At 43.4% G+C, this 22,700-nt stretch overlaps 1 protein-coding gene across 1 annotated transcript in view; it reads left to right on the top strand.

The window, feature by feature from the left end:
• Window positions 1–12,802: 12,802 nt before the first annotated feature.
• Window positions 12,803–22,700, top strand: part of LOC146798184 (uncharacterized) — a 116,768-nt gene continuing 106,870 nt past the window's right edge. The window contains exons 1-2 of the mRNA XM_085625456.1: window positions 12,803–14,515; window positions 15,915–15,940. Of these exons, the coding sequence (XP_085481582.1) occupies window positions 12,860–14,515; window positions 15,915–15,940 (1,682 nt within the window). The 5' untranslated portion in view covers window positions 12,803–12,859. The remainder of the gene's footprint in view (window positions 14,516–15,914; window positions 15,941–22,700) is intronic.

Genomic DNA, 22,700 nt, shown 5'->3' with positions numbered 1-22,700 from the left:
AGTATGCCTGAACTCAGAATAATAAAGTACATCTTTTAGTAAAGTTTATTTTAGTATCCTGTGTTTGCAAATGCTACTTTTAGAAACGGTACACCATGGAAGTAATGAGACAACTCTCAAATGTATATTGCTATCGGAAACTCACAAAGGACCCCACCACTGAAATGCAAAGCAAACTTTTTAACATTCTACAAAAAGGCTTTGACCAAGGATTTCTTGGTAAAAAGGAATACGATTTTTTGAGGAATAAAAATCCAAGGATACCAATTTTTTATGTACTTCCAAAAGTTCATAAGGATCAGGTGAACCCCCCAGGACGTCCGATAGTCTCGGGGTGCGAATCGTTAAATGAATCAATATCTAAATTCGTTGACTTTTTTCTCAAGCCTTTTATGAAGGATGTAAAATCATATATACAAGACACCACAGATTTTTTGGCCAAACTTAACGATATGATTTTTGAAGAAAATGTCCATCTTCTAGCAACATTGGATGTCACCTCACTCTATACAGAGATCCCACAAGATGAGGGTTTGGCAGTCCTGGAATCATTCCTCAACAGTAGACCTAAACCTGAAAAGGTCCCCACGAATTTCATTATGGAATTAGCTACATTTGCCCTCAAGAACAACTACTTTTGTTTTAAAGATGATTTTTTTCTGCAAACCAAAGGTGTTGCGATGGGGTGTCCTTTTGCCCCAGAGCTGGCAATTTTGTTTATGTCTAAGTATGAGGATCAATTTGTCTACAACAACAACCCTTTTTCAATCTATATTACGAACTGGGTCCGATATATCGACGATGTGTTCCTGACATGGACTGGTGATGAAATGCAACTCCATGAATTTGTCAACTGGTTAAACAATAGAACGGCTGACATAAAATTCAGCTTGAACTTTTCCAAATATAAGATCCCTTTTTTGGACATGGAAATTTATCCCAGCAATGGCGGTCTAGTGACTACACTCTACAAGAAAAAAACGGACAGGAATAAAGCGTTACACTACTCCAGCAATCATCCTCGCAGCTTAAAAGATAACCTGCCGTACGGCCAATTTTTGCGAATTCGACGGAATTGTAGCTTTAAAGATGAATACCTACACCATGCTGAAAATCTAAAGAACAACTTACTCCAGAGAGGATACCCTAAAAAACTCCTAAAGAAGGCAATCAAACGTGCATGGTGGACTCCACGTGAAGCACTTCTGGAGAGAAAGGCTAAATCCAAAACCAACAGGATTGTTTGCGTATCAACTTATGGCCCAACGTCTAACTGGCTCAAAAAGACCATCTCTCAAAATTGGCATTTGATTAAAGAACTTGATGTGTCACTCAAAGAGACTCCCTTATTTGCTTTTAAAAAAGATAAGAGCATAGCCAACCAGCTAGTCAGAGCTGCACTGCCAAAAACCAAAAGTCAGGATCTAAGAAGTCTGTTGAACCTGCCTCCAATACAAGGACATCACAAATGTGGGACATGTGTCTGTTGTGACTCCACAATCGAAGGGAATTTCTTTACCCACAAGGGGGTGAATTGGAAACATGACTCCTTCTCAAATTGCAAAACAAAGTTTGTAGTTTACGGAATATTGTGCCCTTGCGACAAATTATATATTGGGAAAACAAACCAAGAGATAAAGACAAGGATACAACAGCACAAATCTAGGATACGCAAGAACGTGCCTAATGCCCCGTTGGTGAACCATTGGCTTAACAAAAATCACACTGAAAGAGACGTTAGATGGACTGTAATTTCAAAAGTAATACAGGATACTCGAGGTGGCGACCTTGACGCCAAATTAGTGAGGAAAGAAGCGATGCTCATTATCAAGTTTAATACGTCAGTGGCTGGTTTGAATTAGCTATCAGAGATTTTTAATCTGTAAGAATACCCTTGGTTACCCCTCTCTCTCCAGTCAGCCAGACATGCCTATTACCAATGCAGGTTCGCATCTCGAACACGCCCCTTGTCCCCATGGACCGTAATCATCTATGAGCAGAACAGCTATGTGTCGCACTTGACGGTATCTTCTTTAACTAACACAACTCCTGTTTGTTGGACCAGAAAACCAATCACTGTGCGGTATCCATGAGTTATTGAGAAAAGGAAAGCGCACGATGTAAACACGGGATTTTTCACTTGCCCCCCCTTATAAGTGTGGTAAGATGTCTTTAATAATTCGTGCAGTTTTTTCTAAAAAATCGCGACCAAACTACAGTTCCCATAATCCCCTGAGGCACTGGCTTTTGATTGGCCTCCGTCCAAGAATTACAAAATGGCGATGGCAGTATCATTCAAACATTGGCCCTCGTGCACGGTGCAGCTGGGACCCAAGGGCGCACTGAAAGAAGATTGATAAGGTAATTCCGTCTTTGGAGGAGGCTGGGAAACGCGCGTTCGTCTCCCCGGTTCAACATTTCGGATTGCCCACTGAATATGTCTTTGTTTCCGATTCAGTGACCGGCCGAAAAACCACCGAGTCGCTGCCCTCGAACTTCCGATACAGAAGCATTATTTTCCGCCCGGGCTGAGTGAGGAACCACGGACGTCGATATGAGACATCTCTGAAAACCACCTGTAAGTTTATCCCATGAATCAGTCGGCACATTAGCGTTTAGATTAGACGTAGGCTGTTGCTCGGCTTTTTCTCTACTCTAAAACACTGCTTTCTCTACTTTGCTGCCTATAGATGCGTTCTATCGCAGGCTTACCACCATCCGTTTCACTCGCGATTGTGCTACTGCAAAGTGTAGGTAAGACTCTACCTTTGGAAATTGTGAAAATTAGCAAACCTTTGTTTTAAATAAACTGCCAGTTGAATGGCTATTGGTCTAATTCAGCTCTGTATATGTTTCTGTCTCCCAGATACTTTTGGTCCTGATGAGAATCCCCGGTGAAGGGATTCGAAACGCGTAGACCTCCCTCTGACTCGTCTTCGCCTTCAATATAACAAAATACTCTTTAAAATAGGTTATTCAAGAAGTATAAGTGTTATTCATTGATGCTCTATCCTTTTGTATATAAATGTAAATTTCTAATTAAATGTTGTCTATTGTCTGATCGCTTGAGGTATGAAAGTTGTATGGACATGTTCACGTGTTTATGTAAATGTAAATAATTGAAAAGTATTTTTGTATGTGGTTCCTTTGATTTTGTGTGTATATTATTGAATCATTTAAAATACAACCGTGCAAAATAATAAGAAAATTTGCCTAAAATATATTTGATTAAAATCAACCATATAATGGACAAAATGGATTTGTTTAAGTCAATTCATTTGTTTAATTGTGTCTGAAAGTGCAGTGCAGCATTGGCACCTTCTTTTGTTATATTTTTTTTTTTTTTTTTTTGTATACTTTTAGAAAGTTAGCATTTGCTTGCCTAACCATTTCAGTCTGCCTCTGCTGGGAGGGGTTATCTTCTTTGTGTGTAGCTTGAGTGACAGGGCTGGGAAGTCCCAGGAGACAGGCTGGGGCTGCCAGGTGGTGAATAGAAAGATTACACCAGGATGGGTGGGAGGAGTGCACCTTGACTCTGAATAGGGCAGTGCTCTGCCTCCACAATGCTGGCTCCACCCCCTGGGGAGCGTCTGATGTCTCTGCCCTGCCTGCTGAAAGAAGAAGCCAGAGTCCCAACAACAAAGTGCTCCTCACTGAAAAGAACTGGACTGGGATTATGCAAAGTCCCCCTGGCCTGTAGAGACAAAAGAAACTTAGTATAATTGTAGGAGCCCTGCTCCTAAGAAATCAGATCCTGATTGAACCACGAAGAAACTCTGCCTGACTAGAAGGACCTGGAAGAAGCTGAAGGAGGAGTAACTTTCCCTAACCTGGGGGATTGGCCTGCAGTTGGTGCCTTGCTGAGAAAGGACAGGAAAAGACTGAAAGAGACTTTGCACTTTGTTTTTCAACTATCTCCAAGGGCTTGGAAGAAGAGCTTGCCCCCTGAACTGAGTCCCAGGACCATTGGACTAATCTGCCTCCCAACATTGAGTTGCCTGGACGATCTGTGCTTGTTTCACGCTGGATTTGGCCCCAGTACGCCTCGTACCCCATCCGCCGCGAAGCCGTGTCTTTGCCGCCCGGCACCGTGCGTCTACGCTTATCCAAAAGCGTTAGTACGCGCCGTATCCCTCCCGGCCGCATTGCACCTAACCTTCCCCGCCGATTCGAGACGTACATCACTGGCTGCCGAACCCTGTCCGCTGGACCCAAGTTCCATCGTCCCGCAGGTACGGTCCGTACGCTGCTAACGTACTGCTCCGTGCCGTGCTCAGAGCCGAGAAGCCGCAGTACGCTGATCCTCCCCGTACGCTGTACGACGCCGAGAAGTGTCGCCGCCCATCCGCACCGAAGGTACGGCTCGAACGCCGAACGCCACAGACTCTGCAAGCTGATCCGGACCATCCGCACGTATCCCTGAAGGTCCCGTACCAACGCCGCGTACCGACGCTGCGACCCGACCAGACCGAATACGCTGCCGAACTACGACCCGGACCCATCAACTTGTCCCGCACTGTCCGTCGTGGACCCCACGAACGTAAGGTACTTTGTTCTGTTCGCACCACAGCGTGCGCGTCACGGACCCCGGAGTCCGCACCGATTGTTTGACTCGTACTTTCCTTGTTGTTAATGCGGACGAGTCGCACCCCCAGGTACGAACCGTACAAAGCCTGAAGCAGAATTGAGTAAAAGAAGCCCATTTTTGCATTTTAAGCCTTTTTACAAGAACATTGAACTTTAAAATAATACTCTGGTCATTTTATTCGTTATTCTGGTCTTGTGCTAAGCCTTATATAAAGAGAACTATTTTTGATATAACCTTGACTGGTGTCCATTTGTGGTGTGTCATTGTATTACTGTATGTGTTCACAAATGCTTAACCTATGACGCCCTGAGAATAGTCTTGACTGCTTGCGCCACACTACCTAAAGGGTGAGCAGGGGTTATTTGAAAGGGTGATCCCCTTATCCTGACTTAGAATTGAGAGTCCCTGCTTGTCGCAAGTGCATACCTGTGCCAACTAGAGACCCCCATTTCTAACACTCACTGTCTCAAGGTATGATGCCTGACTGCCTAAAATCAGTTCAGGTTTCCCTATCTTAAAAAAACCTAATGCTGATAGTGCAGACCTTAACAACGTCCGCCCTATCTCCAACATCACTACTCTGGCCAAACTCCTTGAAAAATGTGTCCAATCTCAACTTTGTGCTCACATTGAAAATTTCCAACTCCTAGACCATCACCAATCTGGCTTTCGGAGCGGACACAGCACTGAATCGGCTCTCATTCATGTTTTCGATGACATTCTAAAAATGCTCGACCACAACGAGTCCTGCCTCCTGATCCTCCTTGACCTTTCCTCTGCATTTGACACTGTAAATCACAACAACCTATTATCAGTTCTGGAACACAGGATGTGCCTCTCTGGTCTGGTGCTGCAATGGTTCTCGTCCTTCCTCCACCACAGATCCCAAAGAATAAAGGTGAACCACTACCTATCTCAGCCCACGCCTGTATCCATGGGTGTCACACAAGGGTCCGCCTTATCCCCCATACTATTCAACCTATTCTTGGAACCACTTGCAAATGCACTAAACTCAATGAACATTCTCTTCCACATTGTAGGAGAGTAGGATCTGCACTTATGTTGCCTCCACTTTTTTTCTGATGTTAACACTGGTTTCTGGCTATAGTCTGGCTGGGTCCCTGCTAATCAGGGCCCAGTCTCTCTGTTCTCTCTAAACAACTTGGAGTGCATATTAGATGCACTAGTGATTGGATACTGTGGTATCTTATGAGCCCCTAGTATATGGTACCTTAGGTACCAAGGGCATAGGTACTTCACAGGCCTACCATGGGCTGAAGCATGTATTATGCCACCCCTGGGAAGCAGACTAAATCTGACACCACAGGCCTGCTACTGCAGCCTGGGTGAGGTAGTGTTAGCACTCCTCACTGAGGTATAGGTTCCCTATATCTCACCTTACACACACATATAAACCTTACACACACATATAAACCTATCAGTCACCCCTAAGGCAGGCCCTATCAATCCTGAGGGCAGGGTGCTTGGTTTACATGTGAGGGGGTGCCTCTGCATGAGCAGAGCCCCTCTGCAGCTGGCAGAGTCTATTCTCTGTGGCTGTTTATGGATGCGGTTAAACCATATACTCTTAAGTGCATTATAACCTAGTGGTAAATGCTAACTTTGGGATGGCTGCATCAAAACATGTCGTGTTTGGTGTCAAACGCCTTGGAATCATACCCCCACACCCGTAACTGGTGTGGGAGTATGATCCCACCCTTCTAGAGGGATAGACATGTACCTACTGTAGAAACACGGTAGAAATCTGAAAGAGCCTAGCATCACAAAATGTATGCCACCAGCACAGACACTGGGTTGCCCTCTTGCTGCTGACTGAAACTCGCAGTAGAGGAGGCCCAACAATAGGCATCCTGTCACAGGGAGGTGTCACCACCTTCCAGACAGGATTTAGTGTATTGGGACTGGGTGGGTGCACTCCTAGAGTGCTTTGAAGTCCTGCACTGGGGGAGCAGTAGGCTCCTCTGTGCATATGCCAGCTCAAACCAGTTATGGGGCTACCTGCCCCTGCTCTGGCACGAAACTGGACAAAGGGAAGTGGGTGTATCCACCCACTCCCCTGACCCTCCCAGAGGAGTGGTCATAGAGCTAGTCCCTCCCTTTCCTTTAGTATAAGATAGGGAACCCTTGCCATTGCAAAATAGATATCCCCGAAGACGCTCTACAAGAAGAATCCTGGACCTTCGACGTTCCACTACCTTTGGAAGACTGAAGATTCTCCCTTGGAGTCAAGGAGTGCCTCCCCTGCTTGGCAGGCACCAAAACTTTGAATCAACGGTCGCAAATGTTCCCGCTCCCGTCGGAGTCCGAAGTCCCTGCAGCACCGGAAGTGGATTTCCTGACTTCTCGACGGCCATTGTAAGTCCCCAGCAAACCTGAGGCGAGTGGACCCCACGAGAGACGAGGAACAGCAATACCCGGGTACCGTGCACTATTGTCGAGTGCAACCCCTTCACGACGTTCTACTTGTGCTTTGGACCAAGTGTGGTCCAAGCCTCCAGCAGGATTTCCACCGAATATCAGTGGCCTACCTCGTCCCGTGGGCTCCTGTGAAGTGAATCCTCATGAGGCGTCTTCGCGATCCCTTGCCCGTTGGCTTGTGGGTCCCCTGAAGACTTTCTCATTGAACCAAAGGGCTCCCCTGGTTGCTCCAGGCCTGCCCTGACTTACTCTTGCTGGGTGAGTCCCTCAGACCTTGCTGGTCTGCACCGCTGACTTTCTTCACATTCCACGAGACTTGCTGTTGCCAGGGCTTGTTGGCTCCAATCCGGTTGCCGACACCTCAGTAAGCTGCAGACCTCGTGGGACACTCCGAATCCAGCTCCTGGTGGTGTGCCTCCATCTTCCTGGCCCCGGGTCACTGGCAAGTGACTGTGAACACTGTCTCTTCTGCTTTCAGGTCTTCCTTCTTCTGAATCCAGCCTTGGATTCCACCAGACATTTCTCCAGCCTTCACAAGCAGCAAATCTTCTTCGGCTTCCATTGAAAACGACGCCGCGACCCGACACCAAAAGACACCTATGCACCCTGCTTCCCCGGGTGAGGTAACTCGTGCACTCCGGTGCTCCTGTGTGTGTTGGCCCTCGAAGTACTTACCTTGTAAGTGGCTTGCTTTTAGACTCTCCCGAAGTACCCTAGAACTTTAAAAATCCAACCGCGACTTGCTCCATTAAAATCAATAGGGAACCCGCGGCTGTGTTCTCACACTGCACGTGTCTCCCGTGGGTCCTTTACTTACCTGCCTTGGGTGGATTAGTGAGGCTTCAGCGATTCTAAAGGCCCTAGGCCTTGTCCCCTTGCAAGTCGACATTCCTAAACCTCTTTTTTAGTATATGGTCTGCTACACCCCTAGGGCCCCAGCCATATAAGTGCTTTGTTTGTTGTGAAACATTGATTTGTCCATATGTTCCTGACTTCTAATCTCATAAAGAGATTAGTAGAGTGTGTCTAGAAATAAATACATATATATTTTATATATCTATACTTGTGTGGTGTCCGTTCATTTGGTAATTCAAGAGATTATAAGGTAAAACAAGCTGCATTACAATCCTCAGAGACTTAACCTGAAGGCTGCTCTCCACAGCTACCACTAGGATAGCTTTCTTTAAAAGGTTGTCTTAAACCTATCTACCATAAGAGTCGAATTGGACTGGTGCAAGGTGGCCACTATAACTAGTGACCAGCATATGCCAGGCCAACTTCTCACACACATGTATGCAGATGACACGCAACTTTACCTGAAAATCTCCTCCCCTGACAATCTCACATCACTCAACACTACCCTCATGAACACTCAAAACTAGCCAACGGAAAACCACCTCCTACACAACACATCCAAAACCGAATTCTTGCACATTTCTCCTCCGAATCATACCCCCAAGGTAGACCTCTGGATGAACCATCTCACTGCCTTCAACTGCCCCCGTCATTATTGATTCAGAATCACCCTGGACAAACACTTAAATTTGAAGAACCACATTAGTAAGGTTTGCAAGGGAGCGAATCACCAGATGAGACTACTCAGTAATCTCAAACCTTTCCTCCCACAAGCTGACTTTAAGCAGTTGGTTCAAGCGCTGGTTTTGCCGAGGCTAGACTATGGCGGTGCTACACTATGCGCCTCCCGAAATATACTTTTGCCCCACTTAAGGCTGTATTGAATGCGGCGGCCAGACTGACCACGGGCACAAAAAGATCTGCGCACATTTCCCCAGTCCTAAAATCTCTAAATTGGCTGCCTTTTGAAGCAAGAATACAGCTAAAGGTCGCCTGCCTGACTCACAAAGCTCTCCATCTCAAAGCCCCCAAGTACCCATGCCAAAAGCTAGAACTATCTGGAGGTGGTAGACCCTCGAGAAGTGCTAACACCTTCCTTCTGAAACCACAGATAATTCGCAAAAAGAGAACTTGTCAAAGAGCTTTCTCCGGCTCCGCTCCACGGATCTGGAACTCTCTCCCTCCTGAAATTCGCAGACTCACCTCCACGGTTGCCTTCAAAATGGAAGTGAAACGATTCCTTATGTGCAAGTTCTTACCCTAATTGGGCTCCAATCATTGGCTTGAAGATACTGGACTTACACTCTCATCCCTTGTACTGATGTACTCTATCCCCTTACCTAATCTTTTCTTCCCCTTCCAGTCCTGCTAGTTTTTTTCCCTAACTATTGTGATGCTGTGTTGCACCCTTTGTAACTGTGTCCTTTGATATGTATTCGACGCCTGCCTAACCCTGACCATCCGCAATTGTGAAGCGCTCTGATATCCCTCGGTATCATGTTCGCGCTATATAAAACTTTATAAATAAATTAGTAATGAGGCCCTTAGTGTAGGCAAACATAAAGGCAGACTGTAAATACTGCCATATTTATACAATGTGCTTAGAGTAGGCAGATATGAACCAAGGCTGTAAATATACCTCTAAGTATTTCGTGTTCAGTACTTTTTGATAGGCCTCATCCATCTCACTACCACTTACTGGTTTCTCTTCCAATTTCAACCTCATCTCTCAGAATTTTTTTCTGGAGAATGTACAGACAGATATTGTATTTAAGTGGGATAAGGTTACAAAGAGCCAAAATAAATCACCATAGGATAAAGTGCATCTGACATTCCATGTCCCCTTTAATGTTGCAGGACAATCCCATACCTTTTCTTTGTCCTTTATAATTACACCCCATTCCAGATAGCTCACCTCCTCCCTGGTTACATAAATTCCATGTAGAGAACGTAGATTGCGCCCCAGAGCACCCTTTTATTTTTTAATTCAACCACATAAATTCTACAAGAAACTCCGTACATTACAAAGGAAACAGTTCATAAGAACACAAACAGCTTGGGTGAGTATTGTGAATTCCGAGTGAAAGGTGTACACAAGACAATATAAACCTTAAGATAACACCTATCTTGCATGTAGTACATAGATACTGGTGTTAATTACTATAGGCTGGCTGGAGAGGGTTGGTATGGGGAGGGTGGTGATGGTATGGGAGCGTGAAACTGTTGAAAGTGTGACTCACTACTGAGGAGATGAGACTTGAGAGCACCTTTAAAGGCTGGTGTGGAAGGAATGATACTGGTGGGAAGCCGGAGAGCATTCTGAACGAGTGGGGCATTGAGTGGCGCTGTAAGAAAATCGGTCACAGTGAGGTCTAGGAAAAGTGAGGAGTGGGTGATTAGCTGAGGACAATGGTTAGAAGGACAAGTGTCGGGTGAGAGCAAAGAGTATCCCAAAAGACATGGAGGTATCCTCTGGAGAGCATCTAATGTAACCAGATCTGGGAGTTTGGATGCTCTCATGTCTGATAACTCGGTGTGCTCGGCTTTGGGGAGGCTCTGTACAAAAGAAAGATCAGAAAAAGTCTTAACCATCGGCCAGGAGGCATGATTCACAAGACAAGATTCAAGTACTGCTGTATAATGATATGCGCTTCGGTAAAACCAGTTGCAGAAGGGGGGGCTTATGCTTTCAAAGCCAATGGTCAGCTTGATCACTGGTGCGCTATATATTTGTGAGATTTTGTGCATGCAGTAGGAAGGAGTTGAATTGTGAGGTCTGAGAACTGTTGCACCGTCTGTCCAGGAGAGAAAGGGTTAATTGCTCTCCTAACACCAGACTTTCTCATCCTTTTCATTGAGAATCAATGCAATTTATTTTCTGTATGTGCCACTTAGAGAAATTGTTTATATTCTGATGGGAGGTTTGCTGTAATATCCATAAAGGGATAGTGCAACCACCAGGAGCCAAGTTGAGAACCCTAACTTCATATCACAGTCATAGTTGGCCCCATGTAATGAGGTTGGCATTCCTGTAGTTCTGTGTTTCAAACCATTGCAACCACGCATGTTGAGACTTGCAGGCCCATTCTTATAATGGCAAAACACAAGCTACAAGATTTTGCATGAGTAAGTCTTCCAGTGGAACAGTTAACAGCATGGTTCAGTTTACTGTTCTCTTCAATAAAAGGTTTGGTGGTTCTACTCTGCAATTTTAACTCCACAAAATATTTCTCAAGTAAAAAATATTGTCTTGTGTCTTGTCATGAATTCCAGTTGAAATCACTTTTTATTGCTATCTTTTCTGTATGAACCCCAATTATTGCTCTCAAGGAAAAATAAAATATCCTTTCTTTAGATCGTTGGACAATTGCGCCTTTCTCTTTTGGACTAATACAGAAGCAGCAATTTACAGATTTACTCTGCTTAACCTCTTAATGTATGGTGGTTCACCCACTTAATTGTGAGTTAAACGTATCCATACATACATTTATTACAGCTACTGGGCTGTAAGAAGTACAATAACCTAACAAACGTACATATCAAATAATCAAATCTCTTTTTTATGGTGAAAATGAAGTCATCACTTCTGATAGTGCCTACCTGAGCAGTATGGTTCTACCTTTTGTATTACAAGGTCGCCATGGTCTGTGAAAAGTGTGAATGTTATCCATCCTCCAGCACCCAACTCTGTGCGCCTAAATTCAGATTTGGTGCTCACATTTTAGGGTACTATACAATAGATTGTTAATCCTTCTTTTCCAATCTCTTCTATTTGTCCCTACCAGTCTGAGCGAAAAAGTTTGACAATTCTTGTTTTTTAACTACGTCAACATTTGCTGACAACTTACAGAGTGGAGCTTGTATTATGTTGGTTTGGTAGTACTCTCATACATAAATTAATTCTGATGTAAAACATGAGCATGAAAAAAGAGGAAACATCTTATAAGTATTGAAATGGTTTTCAATATTACCCTCAGAATTGTACACGCTAGTAGCACTTCCTCGGTTGATAACTATTATATATGGTTTAATGTTCATTATGTTCATCCTGCATTAATATGCCTAACTTGCGGTCCGCGGTAAGCTTCAAATGATAGATTTGTTATCTTTATGTTTTTTGATTATGTAGGTTTAGTTTGTAACCAAATGTGCTTTATTTGGATAAAAATGTAATGTGATTGTTTTTTAGTATTTTCTAGAGCACCGTGTAAGTGTTAATTTATTTCTTGGCTAAGCCCAGAAAAAAACAGCTATTCATGAATGAACAAAGGAATACTCCAGAATGGCATCCCCTGTATTGGAGTGAAATCTTAATGTCTCGGTGCTAATACTTCTATATATTGCTATTGTTTGCAAAAGATAGGATTGCAGTGGCGCGTTCCATCTTATTTTCCAGTTGATAATTTCTCCCTATTTACTCACTCACCAGAAAATTGAAATTAATTCAGGTTGACTGCTCCTTCAGTTTCATTACTTCGAACGGGTGGCAACTACATCGACCTAATGAGCCTCAAAAAGGTCAGAATGCTCTCCTACAGTTACACCGTCAATTCATCGAGAATCCAATACACCTATTGTAGATATATTTCTGAACTATGTATGCTTGGACCCGCAACAAACCTAAATAGTTTCATCTGAGCAACAGTTGCGTAATTTATAAAACAAATATTGAATATGGAAAAATCCTTTGGACAAGGTTGAATTTTTTCATGCATGGGAGTATACAGAGATGTTAACAAAAATCCGCCCTTCTGCTTCTGCTGTTCCTGCCCAAGGGAAAACTAGTTTGCATGACTGCACTTTCAGATCCAATAACCATCCAAGTATTGGTGTTTAGTTACTCCCATTGCAGCGTCAGATCATTTAATGTCAGGCAGACTGGGCAAGAACTCAGTTTTGTTTTGTGACGTCCATGGGGATGAAAGCCAGAAGGATGGAACTGCTGTCTGTAGCGCAGCGCTGGGCTGACAGCCAAGTATGAGTGGATTTGCAATCCATCGAAATTCATACCAGAACGCTCAAGGGAAAGCTGGGCGTTTCTCTCCTGTGCTCTGGGAGAACCTGGACAGTAGCAATTTGCCCGTAGGGAAACGTGAGGTGATGGAGAAGTTCTTTACGCCTCTTCAGCAGGAAAGACCCGTGAAGGAGGACAAGAAGAGTATCTCGCCCTCCCAGGAACGCCGCTGGGCCAGGTCTGAGCTCTTCACTACAGCATCCTCCTCACCCTCTTCTTCCTCTGCCTGGTCTTCCTCTCCTTGGTCTTCAGAAGCCAGCATCGAACAAGAGGCTTTCCTGGTGCCTAGCTCCCTTCTTCCAGCCCAGCACTCGAAGTCCTGTGTCGACCTTAGTGGCCAAGGGCTCGCCTTCCACAAGGATGGCCAAAGGTTTCAGGAGAGCCCTGAACTCAGCCGAATGCACAGCAAAAGTGTGGATCGACTGGCCCACAGAAGTCAAAGATTGAAAGATGAGCTGCCGCTGCACAAAGCAACCAGCAGGGAAGGTAGCTTATCCAGCAACAAGCAAGCTGAGGTGGTGGTACCTCAGAGGTATCCCAGGCACCTTACAGTGCGTTCAACAGGTAAGGGAATCCTGAAGATTGGGCAAAGCCCAAGGACGGATATGATCCGGAAAGCGAAGTCAATGGAGGCCATCACTGCAAAGTCAGTGGGCAAAGTTGCACCACTCACAAGAAAGACACAAGAAGAAGGCCAGGGATGTCGCAAAGATGCCTGGAAGGAGACAGACAGAGGAAAGGAGGGTCAGTCCTCGGATCAAGCAGGAATGAAGAAGAGATACATGGAAGAGAAGCAGAGGTTTTCTATGTTCTTAAACGAGATAACCAGGCAAGTGCTGAGCCCATCACGCCTTAGTTCTCTGGGTCTGAAACAGCAACAGCTAAGTCCCAGCACGCACAGGAAAAAGCACCAGAGCTCAAGCACTGACAGCTCTGGATCTAAAGACTCCAAGAGCAGAGGGAGCTCTACTGGTTCCATCCCTGAAAACCTACAGGCCATACAAAAAGAGGGTACAAGTCACTTCAGGCCATCAAGAAGAATGTGCACCTCTCCAGACAGCTGCTCTGTGTCTAGTGCACCTTCCCTGTCATGGTATAGCGGTGGTAGCCGTCAGCGCACTGCCAATTCTGGCTCCAGGTCACCTCGGCAGCAGGCAAGTCCAGGGCCAGTGAGGCGCAGAGAGGAAAGCACCAGTCCTGTACGCAACTCACTGCCGACCTGGCAACGTGGGCGTCCAGATCAGGCCAAGACTGCTGAGCTAGGGCAAACACTGGACAAGAACAAAAGCAGGTATTACAACAGGGAAATATCAGAGGGTGATATACTCAGTCACCATTCACTGCGGCAGAACAACCAGTTTGGCATACAGAGGAAGACTACCTCCTCTGAGGATGTTTCAGTTTGTAAGCTGCCACAGCGTGTAAGCCAGCTTGGGCGTCAAATGAAGACAGACTTTAGCAAAGATATGTCCACAGGTAATCAGCAACCACAGGAGACAGGTTGCAAGAGGATGGTAGCCCCGGTGGGACAAAGTAGATCAAGCCCTGCCATGGAACGGGAAGCACTGAACCCAGTTGATGGGCTGACAATGTCCAGGAAAACAGCTACCTCGCAAAAGGTAGGGTACAGATTTTTTATATGATGAATTCATAATGGTTCTGATTTGAGATAACGTATGTGAACTTTGAGGTAAAAATCTGAACTGGTATGAGAATGCAATATATAGCACAAAGCAGTGCACAAAGAGCTGACCGACTTTGCTTTTAAGCCACCTTTAAATCAGTGGTCACAAACCTGACCCACTCTCTATTAGTCCAGTATTTAGCTGCTGGACCGGATTTGCAGAGCACAATTTTTTATGTTTTTTAGCAGGTTGCCTTACCATGGCGCTGGTGGTGTGGCAAAAGTGATAGAGAAGTGCTCATTCACCATGGATGCCACTAGTTCTTTCCCACGGTAGAGAAGCTGCTACTCTCAGTTGCAATTAGGCCTCAAAAGTTTCAAAAAGGGTTCCAAGCGGGAGTGACTGTGGGAAGGGAAACCTCAAAGTGGAGGTCGAAAAGACCAGTCGCAGCCTTCTGTGAGACCACATGGAAACCTAGTGGGGAGTGATATTTTGTAGGGCACAGTGACATAGTTACTGCCATAACCACAGCCTAATGCAGAGCCTCATGGAAAGGAGGAGTTCATACAGCATAGTGGAGCAGAATCTCTGCTAGAGGTTCTACCAAGCTGGCTAGTTGAAACAGTTTTCTCCATGTCCTTCCCTGGTTCCTATCTCTTTTCTGCCATAGTTCAGTCCCTTGAGGTCCTATTTCTGGAGCTTCCACACACTTTCCTTCCCAAAAATAGCACACCTTGCCGAGTGTTAAAGATCTATAGAAATCTGTTGGAAGTCTGGTAGTAAAGCAAGAAACCGTGGCAAAGAACTTGTCAGCAGCAAGGGCCACCATGAGGTTCAGCACTCCTCTGACTCCTTCCCCTGCCCATCCCCCACCAGTCATTAAACTCAGCACCGGAGGCCAATTCATGAGATGCCACCTAGGGGCCTGGCGAGCACGTCACCTCAGCAACGGTCTCACGGGTCATATTGGAGGTCCCCTGAAGTGTAAATCCCCAAACTGAAACTAACATCCCTCACAGGGAAAAGTTAGTGTCAGTGACAAACAAGAGCATATTTTCCAACTTTGAGTTCATCCGTTATGCTATGACAACTTATGAATTCTCAAGGCACACGTTGCACTGCTGCATGCGCTGTACATGTTCTGAGTGCGTGTGGAAGAGTGCACAGCTACACAGGAAGGTATGTACTGATGCTGTCTGTGTGTTACCTGTTCCTGTAAGAGAGAAATGTGGTCTGCTGCTTACCATGTTGAACATGGGCTGAGTGTTTATGAAGCATGATTAAAAACTTTTCACTACAAAAGCAAAACGATTGTGTTTGACAATGCTTCATGGCTGATTCAGTTACCATCGTCCCACGTCTTACTCTTTTTTCTTTGCATCATCCCCTCTAGGAGTCGCTTGTGGACCGAGATACCAGGTAATGCTCTTTTTAGCGGCGTAGAGTTTCGTTCTGTATTGTCCTAATATTAGTGCTGCAACATGCATGATGTAGACAGTTCAATGGGATGTTTGCCTTCTACACAATAACTCCAGGTTTTCTGTCCTTTATTTAGAAGGTGTCACTTGAAGTCTGTTCATTCCCTTTTCTTCTCTTGGTACAAAGTGGTTTTAGGTCTGCAAGAGCAGAATCTCTTTGGAGATGTATACGAGTAAAGGCCTTGGGTATGGCCGACCAAAGAGAGGATTGCAAGGGTCATGCTTCAGGAAGTAGTAGCCTCTGCACATTCTAATTTTGCATCCGCAATTTTTACATTTGTCTACAGAAAGCCGTAGCTTTCTAGCCAGCCTCATAAAATAACAATAATCATAAATGAAGCATATAGACACATATATAAGGTTTTGGGTCAGTCATCTCATCTATTAGTTAGTTCGCCCTGCATTAACATTGTGGTTCACCCCACCACAGCATAAAACATTGGACAATTGGTCACCCCACTTTAACCATTGGCTCTCTTGCAATTTGGGTGATAACATTTAGCTCACACGTGCATATATGCCTAAAAAGACAGACTTGTCGGCTGAAGGCCAATGCCTGACAATGCTTTATTTTCTTTCTACTCTTTCTCCTTTTGAAAAAAATAAATAAGTATCGATGTTTCTTTAAACTGCGTCCTAATTTTACAGTATTTCCAAACCAATAGTACCATTCATTTGCACCAACAAAGAATACTATTTTCCTGTAAAGTGCATTAGAACTAAAATTTAAACCAGTTGTAAGTCCACAAGTCTACAATAAGTACCTGTATTATTTTATATGCAATAATTATTATTTATATCAAAATATAAAAAGATTCTTGTAAACATAAAGCCTTCATGGTTAAGCAGCTACATGGCATCTTTACATGTTTTATTCTTTTAGTTTTATTACATATGCTTCCGTCAAGAAATTAAAACAATAAAGAAAAAAAGGTGCAGCAGCTCTCCATAGCCAGACCTATTAGCATTGGTAATGCTTATGATTGGTGATGCTTGCTTGTTTTACAGACATACCTTCCAAATAAGAAAGCATTGCCACAGGCAAAATGAAACGCAGCACTTATGTTTGAGTTTCAGAATTCGCCTTTTGATTGGCTTCTCCAAACCTCTTAAAATCCAAATAGACAGACTAATTAAAGGAACCTTTCCACTATATACTGAATGTAGGGTAACGTTTTGATGACAATACTCAGAAAACATAAAACAGTTTAATTGTTGTGTACAAAAATACAAAGTGCCACGCTAGTTGAAGGAAAATAAAATTGCAAATAGCAATTTTTTGTTTAGTTTACAGAGTTGGACTTTGGACAATAATTTCATGAAAAGTCCATGGTGCATCTATACATATCTCTACAAATATGACAAGGTTGCTTTTTGTTAAGATTGCTATTAATTAATTTTAACCCACATGTCATGGCCAGATTCTCCTTCAGTGTTGGTTATTTCTAATAGTACCCACAAGCCACGATGATAATTACAATTAAGAAATATCTTCAACAAAACATAACAATATGTTTTCGTCCTAGGCTTTTTTCACAAATCAATGCAGTTTGAGAGTTGTACTGAGGGATAATAACTCTTTTGACCAGCCAGACACCTCCTTCATCTCCAAACGGATCACTGACATAATATCGACTACAAAAATATAGACTTACAAAAATATCGATGCCAAAATATAGAATACCAAAATATCGACTCCCTATCTCCAAACAGGAAAGTACAAAAATATAGAATCCAAAATATCGTTGTAAATAATATAGTTAGTCAAAATATCGAATTTTTTAAATGTTTTAAAAGTAATGTAAAATTAATGAAATAATACATATAATTAACTGACACATACTTAAAAATACTTAAATAACATTAAAATTAATAAATAATTAATGTAAGTAAAAAAAATAATTAATACATATATATTAACGTAATATTTATTAAAAATATTCAATATTTTCTGCGTAGGATAGCGGGCGGGTAAAATTTACTATTACCACTCCAGTAAGTGCAATAGTAGGGAAAGCGTTGGATAGCGGGAGGGTAAAAATTACTATTCCCACTCCAGAGAGTGCAACAGTAGGGAAAGCGTTGGATAGCGGGAGGGTAAAATTTACTATTCCCACTCCAGTGAGTGCAACAGTAGGGAAAGCGTTGGATAGCGTAGGGGTAAAAATTACTATTCCCACTCCAGAGAGTGCAACAGTAGGGAAAGCATTGGATAGCGTAGGGATAAAAATTACTATTCCCACTCCAGAGAGTGCAACAGTAGGGAAAGCGTTGGATAGCGGGAGTGTCAAATTTACTATTCCCACTCCAGTGAGTGCAACAGTAGGGAAAGCGTTGGATAGCGGTAGGGTAAAAATTTACTATTCCCACTCCAGAGAATGCAACAGTAGGGAAAGCGTTGGATAGCGGGAGGGTAAAAATTACTATTCCCACTCCAGAGAATGCAACAGTACGGAAAGCGTTGGATAGCGGGAGGGAAAAAATTACTATTCCCACTCCAGAGAGTGCAATAATAGGGAAAGTATTGGATAGCGTAGGGGTAAAAATTACTATTCCCACTCCAGAGAGTGCAACAGTAGGGAAAGTGTTGGATAGCGTAGGGATAAAAATTACTATTCCCACTCCAGAGAGTGCAACAGTAGGGAAAGCGTTGGATAGCGTAGGGATAAAAATTACTATTCCCACTCCAGAGAGTGCAACAGTAGGGAAAGCGTTGGATAGCGTAGAGATAAAAATTACTATTCCCACTCCAGAGAGTGCAACAGTAGGGAAAGCGTTGGATAGCGGGAGGGTAACATTTACTATTCCCACTCCAGTGAGTGCAACAGTAGGGAAAGCGTTGGATAGCGTAGGGGTAAAAATTACTATTCCCACTCCAGAGAGTGCAACAGTAGGGAAAGCATTGGATAGCGTAGGGATAAAAATTACTATTCCCACTCCAGAAGGTGCAACAGTAGGGAAAGCGTTGGATAGCGGTAGGGTAAAAATTACTATTTCCACTCCAGAGAGTGCAACAGTAGGGAAAGCGTTGGATAGCGGTAGAGTAAAAATTACTATTCCCACTCCAGAGAGTGCAATAATAGGGAAAGCATTGGATAGCGTAGGGGTAAAAATTACTATTCCCACTCAAGTAAGTGCAAAAGTAGGGAAAATAATAAATTAATATTTTGTTAAAAATTAATTAATTATTAATACCAAAACAAGTATTACAATTAATTACCAATCACACAAGATTTAATAATTGATTATTTATAAATACCAATATATGTTTAATTAATTACCTATTAATAATTAATTAACAACCAATTGTTTTTCAATAACAAACATTAATAAATGCTAATAATACCAATTAATCATTAATTAATAATATATTGATTAACGATATACACAAATTATTGAAATAATTAATTTTTTACAATTATATTACTTCCCACCATATTCCCCTATAAACACACTACCCGCTACAAATATTAAATGAATACAATTAACATAATTATCAATTAAACAATTAATACAAATTAATTACCAATTAATACAAATTATTTACCAATTAATAATTAATCAACAACTAATTAATTTTCAATACCAATTAATAATTAACTAATAACAATTAAATTACAAAGTCAAAGCTTTATTTCGATAAAAAGTCATTATCATAAAAGCATCTCAGTGTATAAAAAGTTACATTTAAGAATAACAGTAATAAATTTAAAAAGATTTTATATCTCTGTTCCAACATTTAGGAAGGGCAATAGTTTCAAAAAATGTTTGTTCAGTTAAACTAGCCAACTAGTTGGTTAAATTTTAGAGGTTAAACAATTATAGCAGCATTTTCAGTTTAAGAAATTTTTCTAACAAAGAATTAGACAGATTGTTTTAGCTTTTTGGCTCGGATAGCCCAAGCCCAGGATAGAAACTTGGCTAGGGCGCAAGCATAGGGTACGCTACTGTCCGAAGTAAGTATCCTGATTGCCACATCATGACTCCTAGTCCCCAGCTGACGGCATAGGTTTTTGAGCCAGACCCTCCTTGGAGTAGCATATTCGCCACACACAAACATAAAATGTGCTAATGTTTCCGGTTTAACAAGACACGATGGGCATAGCTCAGACATTTCCATACAGGATTTCCATCTTTTAGTAAAGGTATTAAGTGGTAAGGTTCCCATTCTAAATCTAAAATACAAGGCCCTATCAAAGGGTTTTCCAATTGCATCCAGGTACAGTTCCCGCCTGGGGCAGTCTTTGAACCTCAGAAAGTCCTCTGTTAGCCTGCCCAGGGAGGTGCTAGAGTTTCTTTGAGAACAAATCCAGTCCCAATAAAGCTTTTTAAGTGTTTGCTTTGGGGGTGAAGTTCTACTTAGCCATGATTCAAGTTGACCCAACTTAATTAATAAGTTTTTCATGTCTTTTAGCCATTTGATTTTATACCAGCTTGGTGATGACATGATTTCCTTGAGGCCTCTGGCATATCCGCTTAGTTCTTCTACCCGCCAAATACGGGCCCATAATAATAAAGGGCGAAATTTCGCGATTTCGCCAATCTGGGTACAGCCAAGGTCCATGAATAAAGGAAGTGTCGGGGTGCCTTGTGGAAGGGACATTATTTCTCTGCAGAATTTGTTCTCAGATCTCTGCAGAGCGTCAGTGGACGAAAAGCCCCAGAGTTCCGCCCCATAAAGGGCAGAGCTAACTCCTTTAGCTGTGTAAATCTCAAGGACTGTTCCTATAGGCCTTGATGTACTGGAACGTTGCTCTCTTAATAGGGCACCTGTAGTCCTTTTGTGGCTCAACAGCATTTTATCTAGGTGTGGCGTCCAGTCCATTTTATCCGAAAGGCGTATCCCAAGGTAATCAAAGACCTTTACCCTTTCCAGAAGCTCAGCGTTTAGGGTGGGGGAACGCACATGTTGTTTCGGTGGATTGAGGACAAGGTACTTCGTTTTGTTAGTATTTATTACCAGACCTCGTTTGGTACAAAATGATTGGAAATTGTCCAAAAGTCTCTGGAGTCCCATTGGGGTTTTGGAGATTAAAAGCGTATCATCCGCGAAGAGGAGGGTCGGTATGCGTTCGCCAGCCAGGGATGGCTCGTCAGATGGATGTTTGAGGAGATGCTCAACCACCCCATTGATGTAGAGAGAGAAAAGGGTGGGAGCCAGAACACATCCCTGGCAGACTCCTCTCTCGACCGGAATACTGCCCGTTTTCTCCCCTCCAGTGCCCTACCTGACCTGGGCAAAGCTGTCCTGGTGTAGTCTGACTAATAGGGATAGTAGATAATGTGGCAGCCCCATGTCAGCAAGTACTTTCCATAATAGGTCCCTAGGTACAAGGTCAAAGGCAATCTTTAATCGATAAACGCGAGATAAAGACTGCCCTTGCCTATAACCACAACCTTCCAATATACCATCATGAGCCTGAATGCCTGCTCAATCGTTCCAGTACCCACTCTAAAACCTGCCTGGAAGTCGGAAAGGATTTTATTTTCTTCTACCCAATTTAGGATTCTAAGTAACAGGACTTTGCCGACAACTTTTTGGCTGGTATCTAACAAGCTGATTGGCCTATAGTTAGATGGGTCATCCCTCGAACCTTTCTTATGGATGGGGACCACCTCCGCCCCTTTCCACGATGAGGGAATAGGGGCACCCCTACAGATGGCAACAAGAAGGGAGTGGATCAATTTGCCCCATTTGGTGCTATCGGATTTTAGCAGGTCCCCGGGAATCCCATCAGGTCCGGCCGCTTTTTGTGGAATGATAGAGCTTATTGCGTATTCCACTTCCTTTAGCGTAAAATCAAAGTCAGTGGGGCAGAGTGCATAGTTTGTGGTAGGCAGGGATATAGCAGACCCTCTCCCGTTGGAGCCGTCATGGCAGGAGTAGAGTTTGGAGAAGTGGTCCTCCCACACCTGGCTTGAGATGTTACAGGTTAGCAGATCACTGTCTGGTCTGTTACGTGCCCTTATAGTGTCCCAAAAATATTTAGAGTCTTTTTTCAGGCTGGCTTCTTTAAGGGTTAACCAGTAGGCATCTTCCCACTCCCTTTTGGCCAACCACAAGACCTTTTTATATTCCCTTCTAGCTATTTGAATTGATAAGGGGGACTTCCCTTTAACTGCCTCAATTAGACATGTCTTGGCCTTTCTGCATGGTGCAGAATACCAGTCGTGTCTGCCTTTGGGTTTGGTTAGAGGTTTGGTTTTCCCTATAATCCCTTTTACCCAGAAAAGGTCCCCTATAGTTTTTATGGCTACTTCGTAGACAGTTGTTACCTTATCTGCTGCCATAAATAAATCTATGGAGCTGATTACATCTTGTGTGCCATTAATCACCTCTTCAATAGTGGACAATTTATTAGTATTACACAAGATCTTATTCCACTTAAGGCGTCTTCCACAAGAGGAGACAGTAATCTCCTGTGGACAGCTCGGTGGTGCTAGCGGCGCTCTGGTAGACCAAGAATTCATTAGGGTTAGGGAAAGTGAGTTATGATCACTCTCTATGGTAGGAATAACAACCATATCGATGACCGAACTCCAGAGCCCCTGGTCCAGCGGAATATAGTCTATCCTTGTGGAGTGACCAACTCTGTTGAACGTTGGGGCACCCATCTGATCAGAACGTGTGCGGCCATTGGCTGCTCTTAATCCAAACTCTAATGTAAGTGCGTTAAGCTGTATTGCACTGCGAGTCCAGC

The sequence above is a fragment of the Triturus cristatus genome, chromosome 9, assembly GCF_964204655.1.
Source record: "Triturus cristatus chromosome 9, aTriCri1.1, whole genome shotgun sequence".
Taxonomy (NCBI): Eukaryota; Metazoa; Chordata; class Amphibia; order Caudata; family Salamandridae; genus Triturus; species Triturus cristatus.
Note: the sequence above shows the minus strand (reverse complement) of the source record. Positions and strands in the feature narration are given on the sequence as shown.